Source organism: Oenanthe melanoleuca, chromosome 4, assembly GCF_029582105.1.
Source record: "Oenanthe melanoleuca isolate GR-GAL-2019-014 chromosome 4, OMel1.0, whole genome shotgun sequence".
Classification (NCBI taxonomy): domain Eukaryota; kingdom Metazoa; phylum Chordata; class Aves; order Passeriformes; family Muscicapidae; genus Oenanthe; species Oenanthe melanoleuca.
Genome location: NC_079337.1, coordinates 22,500,225 through 22,516,354, shown reverse-complemented (window position 1 = coordinate 22,516,354; position 16,130 = coordinate 22,500,225). Strand labels below are relative to the sequence as shown.

Here is a 16,130-nt window from a genome sequence, read left to right as displayed (position 1 = left end):
TTGCATCTGTTTTCCCCACTTCCCTTTACTGCCACATTGAGCAAGTGCCTACACTTAAGCTGTCCATTGTATTGTCCAGATCTTCTTCCATGGCAGAGAACTCTTTGCATTATGCACAGAAACGCAGCAGTGTGCCCAGGTAACACAGGCATGGTCCTTGGCAAGAAATACACACTCTAATGGATCACCAGACCCTCACAAAAAAGTGTAGTTACTTAAGATCCTCTCACTATGCAGTTCCTCCTCCTTGATGACACCACCTTCTCTGTTTCACACACTAGCTTTTTTCCTGAGGTTTTTAGGGGGTTTCTTGTATTGATCGCCTGAGGGCAATGTCTCAAGATGAGAACAATCATGAGCAAAAACACTGAATGAGGAACAGGAGTTCCTGGAGTTAGAATGAACATCAAGCTGAGCAGTTATGTCAACCTTTTTGAGAAAAAAAGGTAATTTTTGCACAGGCTCTTTTTTGTGGCTTTGTCAGGCATTAAGTTACTTTTCTTCTTAAAAAAGCCAGCTTCAACTGAAATGTTTTATCTGTCCACAAGGCAAAAGTGTTCATCAAAATGAGAAGACTTGGAAGAGTACAGAATCTCTCTTAGCAGAGGTCTTCTAGAGCGGATTATCCACCTTTTTATCAAAAGTGCCAGTTTTATGATTTGGCTGACTTGGGAGAAGAAGATGGAACAAATGGTCTCTTCCATGACTATTTCAGACAACTTTTAGGAACAGCTTTTCCATCTTTCTTACTGCTGTGCACTGGTACAGGGAGAGGCTGTTTAGTGTATCCTGATGAGAAGTTTCCTGGATAACGGTGCAAGCAAGTTTGAATAGGCCAAAAAGGAGTTCACAAAGGAAAGATACTGGCCACTCTTCCCCTCAAAATTAAACTAACCTTAATTTTCCACATCAAAACCTTACATCTGAAGCATGACGTTCTTTAGCATCGAGTTTCATGGGAATTGCTATTCTTGAGACAACCATACTCCATGTTTGTGGACCTATAGCAAGGATAAAAAATCAGGGAAAAAAAAAGGCTGCCAGGATAGTGAAACATGAGTAGTAGAGAAGGTCTAATTTTGCTCCTTCTGGAGAATCTCTGTTGAATTCATAAATCAGGGTTTCTACAGCTTGTTAAATATATGCAGCTGCTTTCTTTCACTGATATATAACCTGACTACTAGAAATAGGGCTTTGGTCATATTTTGAAGGTTTGGAGGTTGGCCATGGCCAAAGTCAGGCTGGTGGGTGAAGAACAGTAGTGTTTCTTGTAGGAAACGACATGGGAAGAAACCTTAGCACCTCACTGGTTTCTTCCTGTGAATATGAAGAAGAGCCATTGCTGGTATGGCTCAGCCATCTCTTGTGTTTTTTAAACTTACTCTATAAGGTGGGATTTTCTTGCTTTCCTAAAAACATCTCCGGGCATTTTTCCCCAGTACTGTAAAAAATCTGAAATGCTTCTTGTTCCTTGCATTGTTTTTGTTCTCTTATTCACATATTATAGTTCTTGTGACTCTTGAATTTACAGGACTTGTTATGTTTTAAAGTAGGATGATGGGAAAAAATTTTTTTCTGCCAGTGGTTTATGCTGAACATGTATTTTGGAGGCCCGTTGCATGTTCCCACCTTGCCTATGAGTGCTGTGGGCAGTTGTTAGTGTAAATTAATATACTGTCCAGCAGGTGTTCTGTAAATTTTATTCTCTGTGCACAAAACCAGTAAGCAGTTGGTCTGTTAAGGAACCATATTCTGCTGAGAAAACAGTGAGTAAGAGAAACAAAGGAACAATCTGACCCCCATCTGTCTACCTTCTAGGTCAGGAAGTCCTCTCACTGCCTCATTCAGTGCTTCAACTTTTGGAGCACAATTGATGTGCAATTCAGATCCTATCCAAGATTCCCAGTTCCAAGAGACATTAATAAAAAACCCTCAGGTAACTACCAGAAGTGCTGTTTCATGTCTTCTCCATCTTCCCCTGCTTTTTTGGTAGACTGGCTTTTCAGAGTGGTGAGGAAAGAGGAATATTGACTGAAAAATATGAACTCGTGAATAATCTCTTGCTCTTTCCCACACACCTAGGAGGGAGAGAGAGCTGTGGCTGGGAATAGTTGTTTATTATGCCAAGGGATTTTCTTCCCCAAACTGTGCACTGTTATGACTGTAGATCAATCCATCTAAGAAAAATCGAAAGTCCTAAGTCTGTTCTCTGGGAGTTGAGTAAAACTCTTTAGTAAGACTTGCATACATGCATCTGAAGGCATAATTAAACTTTAGGTGTGCCTTTTGCTGAACTTGTTAAACAAGATTTCCAATGGTTTTTTACCTAGAGGACAAACTCATGACAGAGTCTGTATTTATTTTGAGATACTCATCTAAACTGACACAATGGCGGTATTCACCCTGTTGCATACAATGGTAATCTTACACTGTTCCCTTACATCCTGCCCCCAACTAAAAGCATTGAATCAAATAAACTTCATAATAAACAGCACTTCTTCCCTTATATACTCTTCATTGGGTGACTAAAAGAAGCTCTTCATATAATGTAAGAAAATATTATAAACAATAAGAAAATTCTCCGAGTAAAAGATTCACCAGACAGAATTTGTGTATCTATATAGTCATTACACTGGTTAAATGTACTGGTAAAGTCCACAGTCATCATAAATACTACTAATAATCCAGTCCTTGAAAACCTCAGTACTTTCTGATTCAGAACAATTTAAAAAGTGCTTCAGGGTTTCTGAGGAAAGACTCTAGAGGATGCACCATGATGTACCCAAGAGGAAAGCTATATACATTAAGGGATGATTTTACACTAAGGCTCTAATTCTCCATTCTCCCACTCTGCCCATACTTGTACAGTTTCACAGTAAGGTGGATTTGCTTTCCTCAGGCAGGAGAAATGCTACAAAGAGCTCTTAAAATAGGAATACAGCAGTGACCTATTTTCAGTACTTCCATTCTTATTTCTAAGTCTATTATATACAGTGTAATGAACATTGTAATGAACATTCAGCAGTGAAAATACATCAATAACTGACCAAGTACATCTGCTCATTCTAAATACAAGATTAAAAATAGGAGACTGAACAAAATTGGCAGTGAGTCAGGGGCTGACCTGCAGAGCAGTACCCCAGCTCAGGTTAGAGCTATCAGAGACCACATGAAGTGAGCTAGTGACCAAGCCAGAGTGAACATGTGTAACCTTCTCTTGTTTCATTTTGTTTACATAGCTAATAAAGCTTGCAGGAATTTTTGACAACTCTAATGCAGAACTGCCATGGGTATGGTTGGAAAAGATGAAATCTATATTAGAAAAATTTTATTCAGTAGTGGCATTGAACTGTATTACAGAAGAGCCGTGGAAAAGCTTGCAGTGTGTCTTTCCTACAGGCTTTATCATTATGATATTTACAAACACTGAGACGTATTACAATAACTAATATAAAATAGAATTACCATCTTTCTACCATCTCATCTGCTTCTGAGAATTCAAACTTTCTGTTTGAGAGGGGGAAAATAATTTTAATTATTTAGGAAGCTTTTGCAAAGCTGAGATTAAATTCTTCAATTCCAACAGTAAAAACTGGAAGTGATTTTTAACAAGGATGGGTTATTTTTGCTCATTTAGCAGCTTTTTCAAGAAAACGGATTATTTTGAGCAATCACTCACAGTTATAATACCTGTCTTCCTCCACATACGTGTATTTCTGAGACAACTTCAAGAATGCTAGAATCTGTCAAAAACTAATCCTTGGATCATGTGCTCCACTTTACTATAAACCGCTAACTTCTAGAAAGCAAACTGCTTTGGAGTACTTTGGCATACAATACAAACTTCTTTCAAGAGCTTCAACAATGAGGAAGGGATGCTTTCTTTTTTTCAGTAGATGTGTACTGTAAAAAATATACATGTGAAGATAGAACACGGACATTTGACAACTGAGCATTCAGTGCTTGGTTTGCTGAAGCAGCATTTCAGCTATGCTTTTTTTTCTTTAAGCCCGTGTCAAAAAACCAAATCAGCCATATAATGGTATTCATATTTTGTAGATGGAAGTGCTTCATTTGAAATTAATAAGGCATCTTTTTCCTAAATGGATGGTCACAACCTGACTACAAAGTGCCTGAGTGTTAATAGAGGAATAAAAAAAGGAACTGTCAATCAGGAACTACATGATCATGGTGTTCGTTTCTTTTACCCAAAGTAAGCCAGCTTTGCATTTCCTTCCCGTTGCAAAAATGTTATGTGCTGAGTTAGTTCAAGGCAGAAACAGAGTGCTGAAGAACACAGTCACTTCTATCCCTGAGTTGCTGAATCACTTACCCGCCGCTCCTGCTAGTTAATAGTAGCTATTTTTAGTTTATGGTGGAAAACGCTCTCATGGTGGCACTGATACTTCAAAACAGTTTGGGAGCAAAATCATCTGCTTCGAGCGTCTCCCAGAGCCCGTGTCGGTACGAGCGCCTCGCTGCTCGTTCCCAGCGCTGGCGATCTAGGTCAGGCTGGCGCGCGGGATGTGGCACTGCCTCTTTCATAACCTCCCGTACGAGTTGTGGGGTCATGTTTGTAAACACTGCTGCCATGTGCGTAAGCACGTGGCGAGACACCAGCACGACCTGGAGTGCCAAAGCCGAGAGGTAAAGCTTGGCGCCAGGGCGATGTCGCTAAGCCAAGCAGCGCCAGCGCCCCGGCTGGCGCACACCCCTCGCAGCCCCGTGGGACACCAAGTGGGAACCTTCTTCCTGTACGTAGCACACGTGGATGTGTGCTAATGTTGATGGTGGCCCCGCAGGTTCGTCTGTCAGTGTAAGCAAATGGCAGTGCTGAATTGTTCTTAAGAAAAATGGAACTCCTTTCTGCCCTAAGTCACTAAAATTGGAGCCCACATGGTCCCAGAACACAATGCAAAACTGTAGCTCTTACGGAAAAGAACTGTATAAGGGCACATTGCCAAAGTTTCCAAAATTACTTCAAAGATACATAACAGAGTATTCGTGTCTGTAATAGCTTTTTGCTGGCTTTGCACTGATGAAATTAAGACCACGTTTCAGGCATTAGAGGAAGTAGCTCCTAAATTATTCCTGTTTATCAGGAGAAGTTGCATGATATGGCCAGTACAAACAAAAGTCACAAGTCTTTCATTTCCTCTTAATGAGAAATAAGTAGATCCAGCCACCCAAACCTGTGCAAAGTTTCATCTCATGCCGTCCCCCCACTTAATATGCTTCACAAAACGTGGCAGGGGGAGCAGTCTATGGTCAATGTCCTCTCCATTATAACGGCTCTGTTTCAAGCGCAGCTGCAAGTCTCATTTGCTTTGACCTTTCCTGGGAGAGCTGAGAATAGGACAAAGAGTTAAAGTGTTACCAGTCTCTGCTGAGTCTGCACTTCTCGGCCAGGCAAGCCAGAGAGGCGGCTGGAAGAGGGTGTGCACACAGCAGAGGGTGAGCGGGCGGGGGTGCAGGGAGGGAGAGTAAAACAAAAGGAGAAAAATAAACTGTGCACACCCCGAAACAAAACAGGGGAACAAGTACAGAAAAAGTGCACGTCTTTGAAGAACAGGAACTTTTCTGTTTGTTTCCCTCCATGTAGTTATATCTTGTTATCTGAACTCAAAGTACGGTAGATATATGAGTCCTTGAACTCTGAACTGGTGAGGAGAGTAGCAAAAGTAAGTGAATACAATTTTAGCTGAGCAGCTGGAAAGAAACAGGCTTTGTCTTTTTGTGCCTCAGCTTTGGGAGGCCATTTAACACTGCAACACACAGCTGTTCAAACCTCTTTCTTATTGTATGCCAGTGGCCTGCTAAAACAAAGCAGAACTAAGGCACTCTTCTCTGAGTGATAATGCAGCTCTGGTTTTAAATAATAGCTGTTCCAAACTATTTGTGGTTTTTTGAGCCCCATCTCTTAAACCGGGACAAGAAGTGGTCCCTGGTTTGTTAGTGAAAAAAAAAGAAAATAAAAGTGTCAATTTATTTCCACAGGCTTTTTGAAACCCCTCCCTACTGTAAACGTTACTCAATTCCTTAGTAGTGTTTCTGGAAAGCAGAAAAGTACCTTCCTCACTGCTGTGTGTACATCTGGCTAGCGCTCTCCAGTGCTACTACACTATCCAGCAATGAAGTTTCTATTTTTGACTCACTGTGGACGACCTTGCTCTAAACCCCTGGCCTGAATAGTGCTTAAATGTAAAATGAGCAAACCTGAACAAGCTAGGAGGCTCCACAGCCCATCAGTCCTGCCTTTAGCCACGGCTGGGTGAAAGACAGGAGCTCTGACAAGCGGCAGTGTGGCACCCAGTGGTGCCTGGGGACACCTAGGAGGGTGTTTGTAAACAGCACGGCCACGTGCACATGGGCCACGTGGGGCTGGGCTGGCTGAACCTCCAAACTGCTGTGGAAGAGGAGCAACTGTGGGAGGCAAGTCTGAATGCTCTGCTCCATCTTTTTCCAAAGTAGTTCGCAGTGGTATTGTAACTCTAAACACAGCAGGGAAAAATCCATCTGTCCTTCATGGTCAGCTGCCTCTGCCAGCACCCAGAGATGCTGCATGAGCTAAATTACTGATTGGATTTTATTTCCAAATGCAGTTCATCATGGATTGTATCACAAGACCGTGAATGTGCTGAAGTTAGGTAGGGTGGGCTCTTGGTTAAATGCACTATGTAACCAGGCAGGCTGAGCTATGACTAGGACTCACAGCAAAGGAATTCTCAAAGACCAGAAACATTAAAGCTTGCCATCTCCAGTTTGGGTCTAGGAGATGAAGGTGGACTCTTGAACAGAAAGCTATGAATGCTGCTATGGTAAATGTCAGGTTAATGCAGGTTTGTGCATCCCATCTCCAGCAGAGAGATTTCTGACGACAAATTAAAATTGGTTTTATTTTTGTATTTTTCCCTCCTTTGAGCTCTGCTACCAAGTGTGATGTCAGCATGAAGGTTTGTGGACCCTGACAAACCTTTAATTGATAAAACAGATCAAATGGGAATTGTGTGGTAGATTGGAGCTGATGTACATGAACAGCTTGCAGACTGTGGGAAATCTTGCCTGAATGAATAGGAGGATCAAGGGTATTAAAGGGAGTTAACTGGAGTATCTACTTATAGAAATGTCATAACTGTTTCACACACTGTGATTAACTGACACAACCTACTACTTTTAATTATTATTTTAATTATTTGTTTGGAGGTACAAGGAGGTACTGTCCCTACAGTGTCAGTAAAATGGAGATAATATTCTTCCCTGCATCCTTTCTCACTGGGAGTGGAGGGTTTAAACAGTGCCACAAAACAGTGAACAAAAACTCATCCTTTTCCCTGAGGAGATTCATTTAATTTTAATTTGCTGAGTAGTTTTGGATAAGCACTGCTGATTTAGAGGTCCGAAAGTTTGTGCAGCAAAACCAGAACATGTTGTCAATCAACAGAAAATGCTACTGAACAGAAAACCGAACTCTAAAAAAAAGTGAAAAGCATCTAGTTTCTGTTTCTTAAAATTGATACTTCTGTTATCTTAGTAAGCAGAGAAAACGATCTGTAAACTTCTGAATGAGCAGGAAGGAGGGTATCATGGGTAAAGCACTGGGGTTTAGGAGATATGGGTTCAGTTCCCAGCTGTACCACAGCTTTCCTGTAGGTCCTCTAGGGTTAAGAAAAAAAAGGCACGGAAAATGAATGACTCCAGCAGGGTTTGTACCACATTGCATGATCTTTGTGTGCTTTGGCTCTCAGTTGTTGCTTATTAATTTTATACCCTTTCTTTCCTTCTTTGCGTGTTTTGCCTGCTCATTAACATCAGCACCCTGGGGAAAAGGCTGCAGCAGTGCTGCTCAGGAGCTCCTCTCTCTCTCTCTCTCTCTCTCTCTCTCTCACACACACACACACACACACACACACACACACAGAGCAGGCACTAATAGCAGCTTTGCTTTATTTACTGCAAATATTTAGTTTTTTGAAAGGGAACTGCCTGCCTCTGCTATAAACAAGAATTACTAACACTCTGGCCCCTTGCGTGCTGCCAGACCCCTTTTCTCTGCCTCTTTCACTGAATTAAATAGTAAGACAGGATAAAAATGGCTTGTGCTTGTACAGGCCCAAGCACAGTGGGATTCTGTTTCGTGGCTGGGATATGAGGTGCCTCCTAATGTGCAATAATTAATTTCACTCTATCCACTCTCCTTATATTTAGAAGCATTAGAGTTGCCATCTTGAATTAGACTCATGCTCCAGCTTGTCCAACAAAGTATCTCAACCAGCTCCTTGTTTCAAGAAAAAGCAGCTATTTTGTTGGTACTGTTGGTAGTTAGACCCCCTCTTCCAGAAGCATAACATCTTATTAATCTTGCAGCTGCTTTTCAAAGTTGGGGTTTATAACTAAAAATTTGTTCTTTAACTTCTATACCTGTAGTCTTTTGATCCATTTCTTCTCCCTGTCCCAAAAAAAAAAAAAGTGCCCCCAAAACTACTTTTCTTTTTCATCTTTATGAATATCAGGAGTGTTTTTCTCTATTTGGTCTGTATTTTCACTTGCTCCTAGTATGTGATGTGTACATTTGCAACTACATATGCATGGAATGGGAAACACACTAGCATACCTTTTCCTTCCCACAAAAATGTCTACTAGATACACAAAAATTAAGTAAGTGTTAAAACTGACCCTTTCCAGTTGTTCATGTTTTTGATTTTAAGTGCTGCCATTTAAGTAACACTTCAGAGCTTTTTTGGGCAGACAAACTTGAAATAGAAAAGCAAGCAAAGGAGTGCAGAGGGAGCAAAAATTTGGTAACCTGAAAAGAAAGTATGTTAAAATCTGCAATATGTGCCCACACATACCGCCACTGCTCCATATCCCAGGAAGAGGTGAGTCCCATGTATTTGCCAGCTTTCCTATGTTCTCTTTTAGGGATAAATGGCATTCCTTTTATTAAGCTGTACATGCACTTGAAGCTTCATGGAAATACCTCACTTCTGTAGTCTTTAACTTTGGGAAAACAGCAAAAACTTCTGTTTTACTGTGACAATTTCTTTTCCTCATTTTGAGCAGGAGCATAATGCTACTTGCACACAAGAGAAAATATGCAATCATTCTTTTCTCCTTTTTGCTTACATAAGAGCTGAAAGAGTTTTGTGTCCTTTGGCAAGTATAAAAATTTTATAACTTCAAAGAACGTGACTTCAAACACAAGTGAAGTAGCACTGAAAGAACAAACAGATTAAACAAAGATGAAAAAAAGCATCAGGGGCATGAAATGGGGGTGAGTGTTGCATGAGCAGCTGTTGTCTTTCATTTGAAAGGACAAATCTGGAAAGATACTAAAGGACACAGAAGATGAGGGCAAAACTCTGCCACCAGAATCAGGCCCAGGGCTAATGTTTACACTTTGATCTCTCTAATAGTGCCAGAAGTGGCAAGAGAAGGAACAAATAGCACAAACTCAGGAATGCCTTTGTCACATATTCTCTCACACGCTTTACTCTTGCTTGCTACCTACCTTCTTCTACCAAGCTAGTGCAAGAGTAATAGGAACTGTAGGTCAAAAAAACAGGCTGGAAAAGAAAATGAGAGGTAATAAAGAGCTTACTGAAACAGAAGCAGATTCTGGATGTGACACAAATAATTTTGTCCTGCAAATGAGAAGACACTACTGCAGTGTAATTACAAAATTACAGTGTTGTAATAGACATCGACAGAAAATGGGAGCATACAATGTGAACATACAACTGCTAGCAGAAGCCATGTGTATAACAAGATCTGTGATCAGCCTTCCTACTCTGTTGCATGACAGTGAATACCATGACTCATCCAGATAAATTCAGAACGTGGAAGAGGCATTTGTACCAGCTCCTTCCTCCCTATGAGGAGAAAACAGATCTTAGGATTCATTTTGTAAAGCAAGTGATGTGCTTTGCACTATGTTCTGAGTGCTTCCTGCAAAACTGCCTAAGAAAGTCTGAAAAATGTGCACGGGACTGGATAAGGAATGCTAGAACCTCTGATAATAAGACCCTACAGGACATGCAGGGCATAAGCTTCAAGCACCTCTGAAGACCAGAACTGGCCTGACAGGTTCGGTTTAGGTCCACAGGGGAGAGCATGAAACACGTTGTGCTACAGGGCCTTTTCATCTCTGCAAGGCATCCCCAATAACCAACTGTATTTCTCCCCACTCTTTTTTTTTTTTTTTTTTTTTTTTTTTTTTTTTTTTTTTTTTAGCAACAGATTGGTGGCATTATTCACTTGGTTGGGTAAATGCAGAAATTTCCACCAGGCTTCTTACACTTAATGGAGATCCAAAACTTGCTTTGCAGAGGTAAAACTTTCGTAACAGCAACACCTCTTTGTGTCAACATGCCTCATTAAGTAATGAGGACTTTCAGCTATTTGATTTTACTCATAAAGTTGGTAGGATTCATGATTTCTTTCTTGTTCTTTAAAAAGGGAATTGTTCTAGAATCCTAACAGGCAGTGAATCATACTTAATTAAGGAAAAAATATATAACCATTTACTCTTATATCGTAAAGAGCTGTTTTGCGATAAAAGCTTTTGGGACTTGAATTATACATTTTTAAAAGGGGAGGAGGGGCACAAAATAATTTGAAACCTTTGCAACAATTCCCTTAACCCCCATCTGATACTTCGGGTCAGTCTGTTCCAGACAAACCCGTCAACACAGCCCAGACTGCGCTCAAGTGCAGAGGGAAAAAAACAGTGGCGTTTGACAAAGGATCCAGCGGTCTAGAATGTAACACAGATGCAGAAAGCTCAGCCAAAACCCAAACTATGATATGTGTTCTTAAAACTCAGCATTTTTTTATTTCTTTCCCCTCCTCCGCTGTCCGTGAGGACCAGGGACATTCCTAGAACTCTGTCCTCACTGGCTGCGTCAAGGCAGCTGCGAGGATGCTGGGACACTGTTTGTAAACACTCACACCACGTGCACGCAACCACATGGAGAGTCATCGTCCTGACCTAAACCTACCACTCGGTAAGCCGGGCTTTCGCTGCAATGGAGCCAAATCCTTTCCCAACACGATGTGACTTAGAGCAGCTCACGCCAGGACACTGGAACACAAACTTGGACTGCTGATGCGTTATTGGAAAGGAGATTAGGCAGAAGAGTTGTTTCAACTTTAGTCATTAAAATGGGAGTTTAAGGACAGGGTAACTCATATAGAGTAAAGGATGCAGATATTGTTCTTGATACAGCTGCAAAAATTCAACTTAAACCTGGAAACTTCCCCTCCCCCATGCATACACCTGGTAAAACCAATATTCGTATGCTGGGAAAACGTGGAATATATTTGAGGTTAGAGGTAATGCTGCAGAACACGTGAAGATTAATTCATGTTGTCTAATTTGCATCATAGTATTTAATCAGAGTGTGGATGATAGTGCCCTGTACATGGGGAAGACACTTCCAAGGGGTATTTGGTTATTGAGCTACTTCTGGTTATCTTAGCTATCTAAACACTCACCTGCTCACTTCTTTGAAACTGTCTGCTGAGGTTTAACAAAACTTTGTACTTGATTAGCCTTAAAATGCTGAATTATCCTTTCTTGCTGAACCTGAAGAGAGAACAAGCCTATTCCTTCCCACACTGCAGCAGAAATGCCTCCTGCGTTTAATTTTATATTTTTGTTTTAGTAAGAGGAAAAACACACACACAAGGAATTAGGTCAAATACTGCAAGCCTTTATTTATCTGTTAGAATAATCCTTCCAGGATTTCTTGCCACGTGTATACTACAAGGCAACAACACTCCAACTTGGAATCCCCATCTCCACAGAAAATTTCACTTTTTAAGGACAGCCTCAATTTTGTTCAGGTAACTAAGATGACTCAGCGTTCTGGAAAATGTTTTACAGAGAGGAACAAGCCTGCTTGAAAAGACAGACAGGAATCTAAATCTTTATGGCTTTTATTTGTTCAAGTGTTTTTCAAAGCAAGGCAATTGTCTTTAAAGTGACCTCAGATTTCAAATTATTTACAGTAAAAAACTAGTATAAAATTCTTCCTCATCCACCTCTAAGTTAGGACATATTTTCTTCTTAATTTCAAGAACAGTGTGAGATATGTGCATAAAATTAGTTAGCTGTTCTTTCTATTTCAGACCTTATTTTTCTCTACCTTCTTCCTCCCTGCTACATAATGCAAGGCACATTCCCAGTATTTTAATCCAAACAATCTTTTTGGGTCAGTCATCAGCTGTCCTTGGGATTAGTCCAGCTGATGCTGGAGGGTCATAATTTCATTCCTTAACCCCACCATCTCTGTATCCACTCACTGAGTAGTTCCTCGGCAAAATGGGTGATTTTCCATATATTTATATATATATATATATATATATATAATAGATTTTTTAAAGCAAACTCATCTACCCTAAGGTAAGGCAGAAGTGATTTCTTTTCAATGGGTGACTGTGAGGATGATTACTCACAGTACTTTCCATTTGTAAAGTTTTATTATCTAGGTTTATTGGGATGAGGTATGCAAATTGAACATGTAAGCAGTGATGATAAAGTAAGCAGAACTATGGCAACTTGTTAGTAGTTACTTGTTCAGTGTTCAAAAGTATATTTCTGCTGCAGAATATCACTAAATGAGTAAGATGGTATTCACTGCCTTATGAAGTAAGGGATGGGAATAATGCTGCAAGTGTGATTGATTCACACAATTCTGTTTTTGGCTTTCAGCCATGATGCAGTCATATGCTTTATCTCTGTTCAGACTACAGCTTTTTTTTTAATAATGAATCATAGTACATCCCACTCCATTTCAGAACCAGCACATTGCCTTTCAAAATGATGTCACAACACTTAATGCTGCTGGCTGACTGCCTTAACAGCAATCAGAGAGCTGGACTAAATAAATACTGTATATTATTTGCCAAAATAATTTGTGGTTGTGTTCTCCAGTGCAGTTTCCAAGATAACCACCAACTCTACTTGAAACTTGGCAACTTTGTTTTACCACTTTCAAGCTCCAGTTGTGAAGCTGGCTTACAGATGCTGCTACCATGCCTCGAGCTACTGTGCAGCAGCCCAGTGAGAGAGGTAGAGGGGTCACTCGCTGTGACAAGCCAAATTTGACAGCTCTTCTGGAATTCCACCTTGACAAATTGTCAGCTTTTTAAAAAGGACCTTACTTGGCTCTTATAGAAACGTAAAATGTGTCTTCCATTTGGAATGAAATGGAACAAGGGATTTAAAGTCACTGCTTAGGCACACTGATAAAAACATTACTGTCCATGCAAGTAACTTAGGAGTGAGGCACTCCTTGTAAACCTGACCAGGATCAGTAACATTAATCCAACCTGACCTTCATGTTTTTTCGAGGAGCAGATTTGTTCCAAAACATGATGAGGGCTTTATTTCCCCTTTTCTTTTCTTTAGAGCTGTTGCTAATATTTAAATGAACAGTATGGAAGACACAGGTCAGCAGCATCTAAAGTGCTTAGGCAAGAAGAAACAGACCCATCCAACTTTGGCAGCTGAAATGTCCATTCCAGCAGCAACTACAGGTTCTTCTGATTCCCCATGCAAAAGCCAAAACATTTACAGCCTCGTATTTCTGCTACCCAGTGCAGCACTGGTACCAAGAAAAGACCATCATAGTAACTCAGTAACTCGCAACAAGCACACGTTTCTTGTTCTTTAAACAATGCTGACATGCCAAAGTCTAAGACCATGTGTACTCTATCAAAACAATACCAGTTTTCCTGGCTAAAAGCCACCACAATGAATCACCACAATGCCAAAGTTCTGGCTAAAAACCTTGCTACCAACAGTGATAATTGGGTAGATTCAGGTGCCTCAGTGTCTCCTGTTCAACCTTGTCTTCTTTTCAAGATTTGTTTGGAATAGGCAATACAAAACCACTTTCTGAGGTTCCCTGGATGCATTCACAAAGGGTTTTTTATGTCACTTCCCAAGATGTAACAACCCTTTTCCACTGAAAGGTGACTTTTGAGTTTTTCATCTCAACAGTAGTTTAGTCCCGCCACCAAAACATCGTTGTTTTCCACATCTTTGCCTTCCCTTTCTCCCTTCTCCCCTCACCCTGGTTTCTAGATTTAAATGTTTTCTGTCTTCACTGTCAGGGTTCAAACTAAGCTCTCTATGAGAGAGACAAAATACTGCCAAGAGATTTTTTTTTTCATTGGTTCCCAATGGTGGTTTTCTGCGGGATAAAATCCAGGAGCGGGTACATTGTTTCAGAGAGTTAACAGCAGCAGTCAGATTCCCTCCCATAACTCGAGTTTGGACATGACTATTGACCACTGACATCTCCCTGCTGAGTATCTTCGGCAACCACGTCCTGTTTTGCACTTTACAACCTCCAAAGTGCCATAGTGGAATACACACGCAGATACACAAGTGAATGTGTGACTGCACTCACCCCCTGCTGCAGTAAGTCAACCTGCCATTAACACGCGAATAGAACGGCCTCATTAGCCGACAAACAACACCCACTGACCTGCTTTCACTAGGGACAGTGTTATCTCATCTCTGAAACTCTTAAACTTCACATCGAAAGGAAACAGAAAAGAAAATGATGCTGAACATATATTCAGAGCTGCCGATCACTGCTCAGAGCCTGCACATTCTCATGCCGCTCATCACGGAAAGAAAATCTTGTGATGAGATCTTTGGCGGCAGCGTTTCGGTGAAAGCACGCTGGACCACATCACTTTTCCCTTCACCTCACTCCGAAAAGGAAAATTACTTAACAGAAAAGAGTCTGCTGAATTTCCAACACTCAGACCGCGAGCCGAAAAGCCCTCTTTTAACTCTGGGCACGGGAATGGGTGCTGGTGTCTGAGGGGGGATTTAACGCCGATAAACGCCGCGATGCGAGCGAGCGAGCGCGCACTGCCGCGCGTCCGACTCGGGCGTGCTGAGGTTGTTGCTCTTGCCTGTCATCTGGCGGGGAACGAGCCCGACCTCGCCGAAAGCGTTATTTCAAGGGAACACGCTCGGGAAAGTGATTCTCCTTTTCATCCCGCGGTCACGTTGTGCCCCGACGGCGGGGTTTAGCAACGCGGGCAAAACACGCGTGCGGAGCACCGCATGGGAAAAGGGAGGCCTCGCTCCGAGCCCCCGCCTCGCCCGCACTCCTCCTCCCGAGCCCCCGGCACCGCGGTCCGCTCGCCACCGCCTCGCCCTCCCCAGGCGCCGCAAGCCCCCCGCCCCTCTCCCTCTCCCCGGGCTGCGCCCGCCTTTGTGTCCGCCCGGGGCCGGGGAGCGGCACAAAGCCGGGGCGCCTCCGGCCGCCGGCCCCCGTCCGCAGACAAAGGCGCGGGGAGGGGCGGCGAGGCGCAGCCCGGGTCCGGCCCCGTGGGGAGGGGGCCCTGTCAATCAGCCATGTTGGGGGACCCGCGGCGGCGCCCCCTCCTCGCCGACCCCCGGCGGCGCGGCGCGGCGCTGCCCCGCGACACCTCCACGCGGTGCCGGGCGGGGAAGGCGGCCGGCGCGGGGATCCCGCTCTGACCTCTGCCGCGTCCCTCAGCCTCGCCGACATCCAGCACGCACAGCCCGGGCGCCGCGCTCCCCGCTCCTACAGCGCCGCCATCTTGCTTCCTTCTGCTCCTTGGCGAGCGCGGCCGGGCCCCCGCATCAATATGCGCGCGGCGCCCTGACGTCGGCGCCCGCCCCGCGCACCGCCCCGCGCGCGCGGCGCGGCTCCCCCCGGCCCCCCCAGCGCGCGGCGCGGGGGCGCCCCCAGCGCCGTCACCGGCGCCGTCCCCGCTCCCGACCGCGCGGGGCTTTTTTTCCCGGCTGCTGACGCTCTTTCTGCCTTTTGGGGATTCCCACCCCCGCCCTCTCGCCCCCCCGCCTTTTCTGCTTTCGCCGGTGGGTTCGCGGGACGCGGCGGGGCGGAGGGTCCCGCCCTCCCGCGCCGCCCCCCGTGGGACTCCCCTCATCCCGCATCCCTCCCATGCCCGGGGACCGGCGGCGCTTTCCCACGGTTCCGAGAGTCCGTCTGCTGTGCCCGGGCTGCTCTCCCCCGGCTGCGGCGGGAGGCTCGGGGGTGCAGTGTGGTAGTGCTCGGTGGCCGCTGACACGGTAAAAGAAAAGCCAAGGAACAAAAGTGGGGGGAAAACCCGACAAA

The 16,130-nt window shown here is 43.5% G+C and overlaps 1 protein-coding gene across 2 annotated transcripts in view; it reads right to left on the bottom strand.

The window, feature by feature from the left end:
* TET2 (tet methylcytosine dioxygenase 2) overlaps positions 1-15,633 on the bottom strand; it is a 70,996-nt gene extending 55,363 nt beyond the window's left edge. Inside the window, exon 1 of one of the 2 annotated variants that reach the window (XM_056489390.1) lies at positions 15,510-15,633. In XM_056489390.1, coding sequence (XP_056345365.1) covers positions 15,510-15,539 — 30 coding nt within the window. In that variant the 5' untranslated portion in view covers positions 15,540-15,633. The remainder of the gene's footprint in view (positions 1-15,509) is intronic. The other variant, XM_056489391.1, reaches the window with a different exon arrangement.
* Positions 15,634-16,130: the final 497 nt, after the last annotated feature.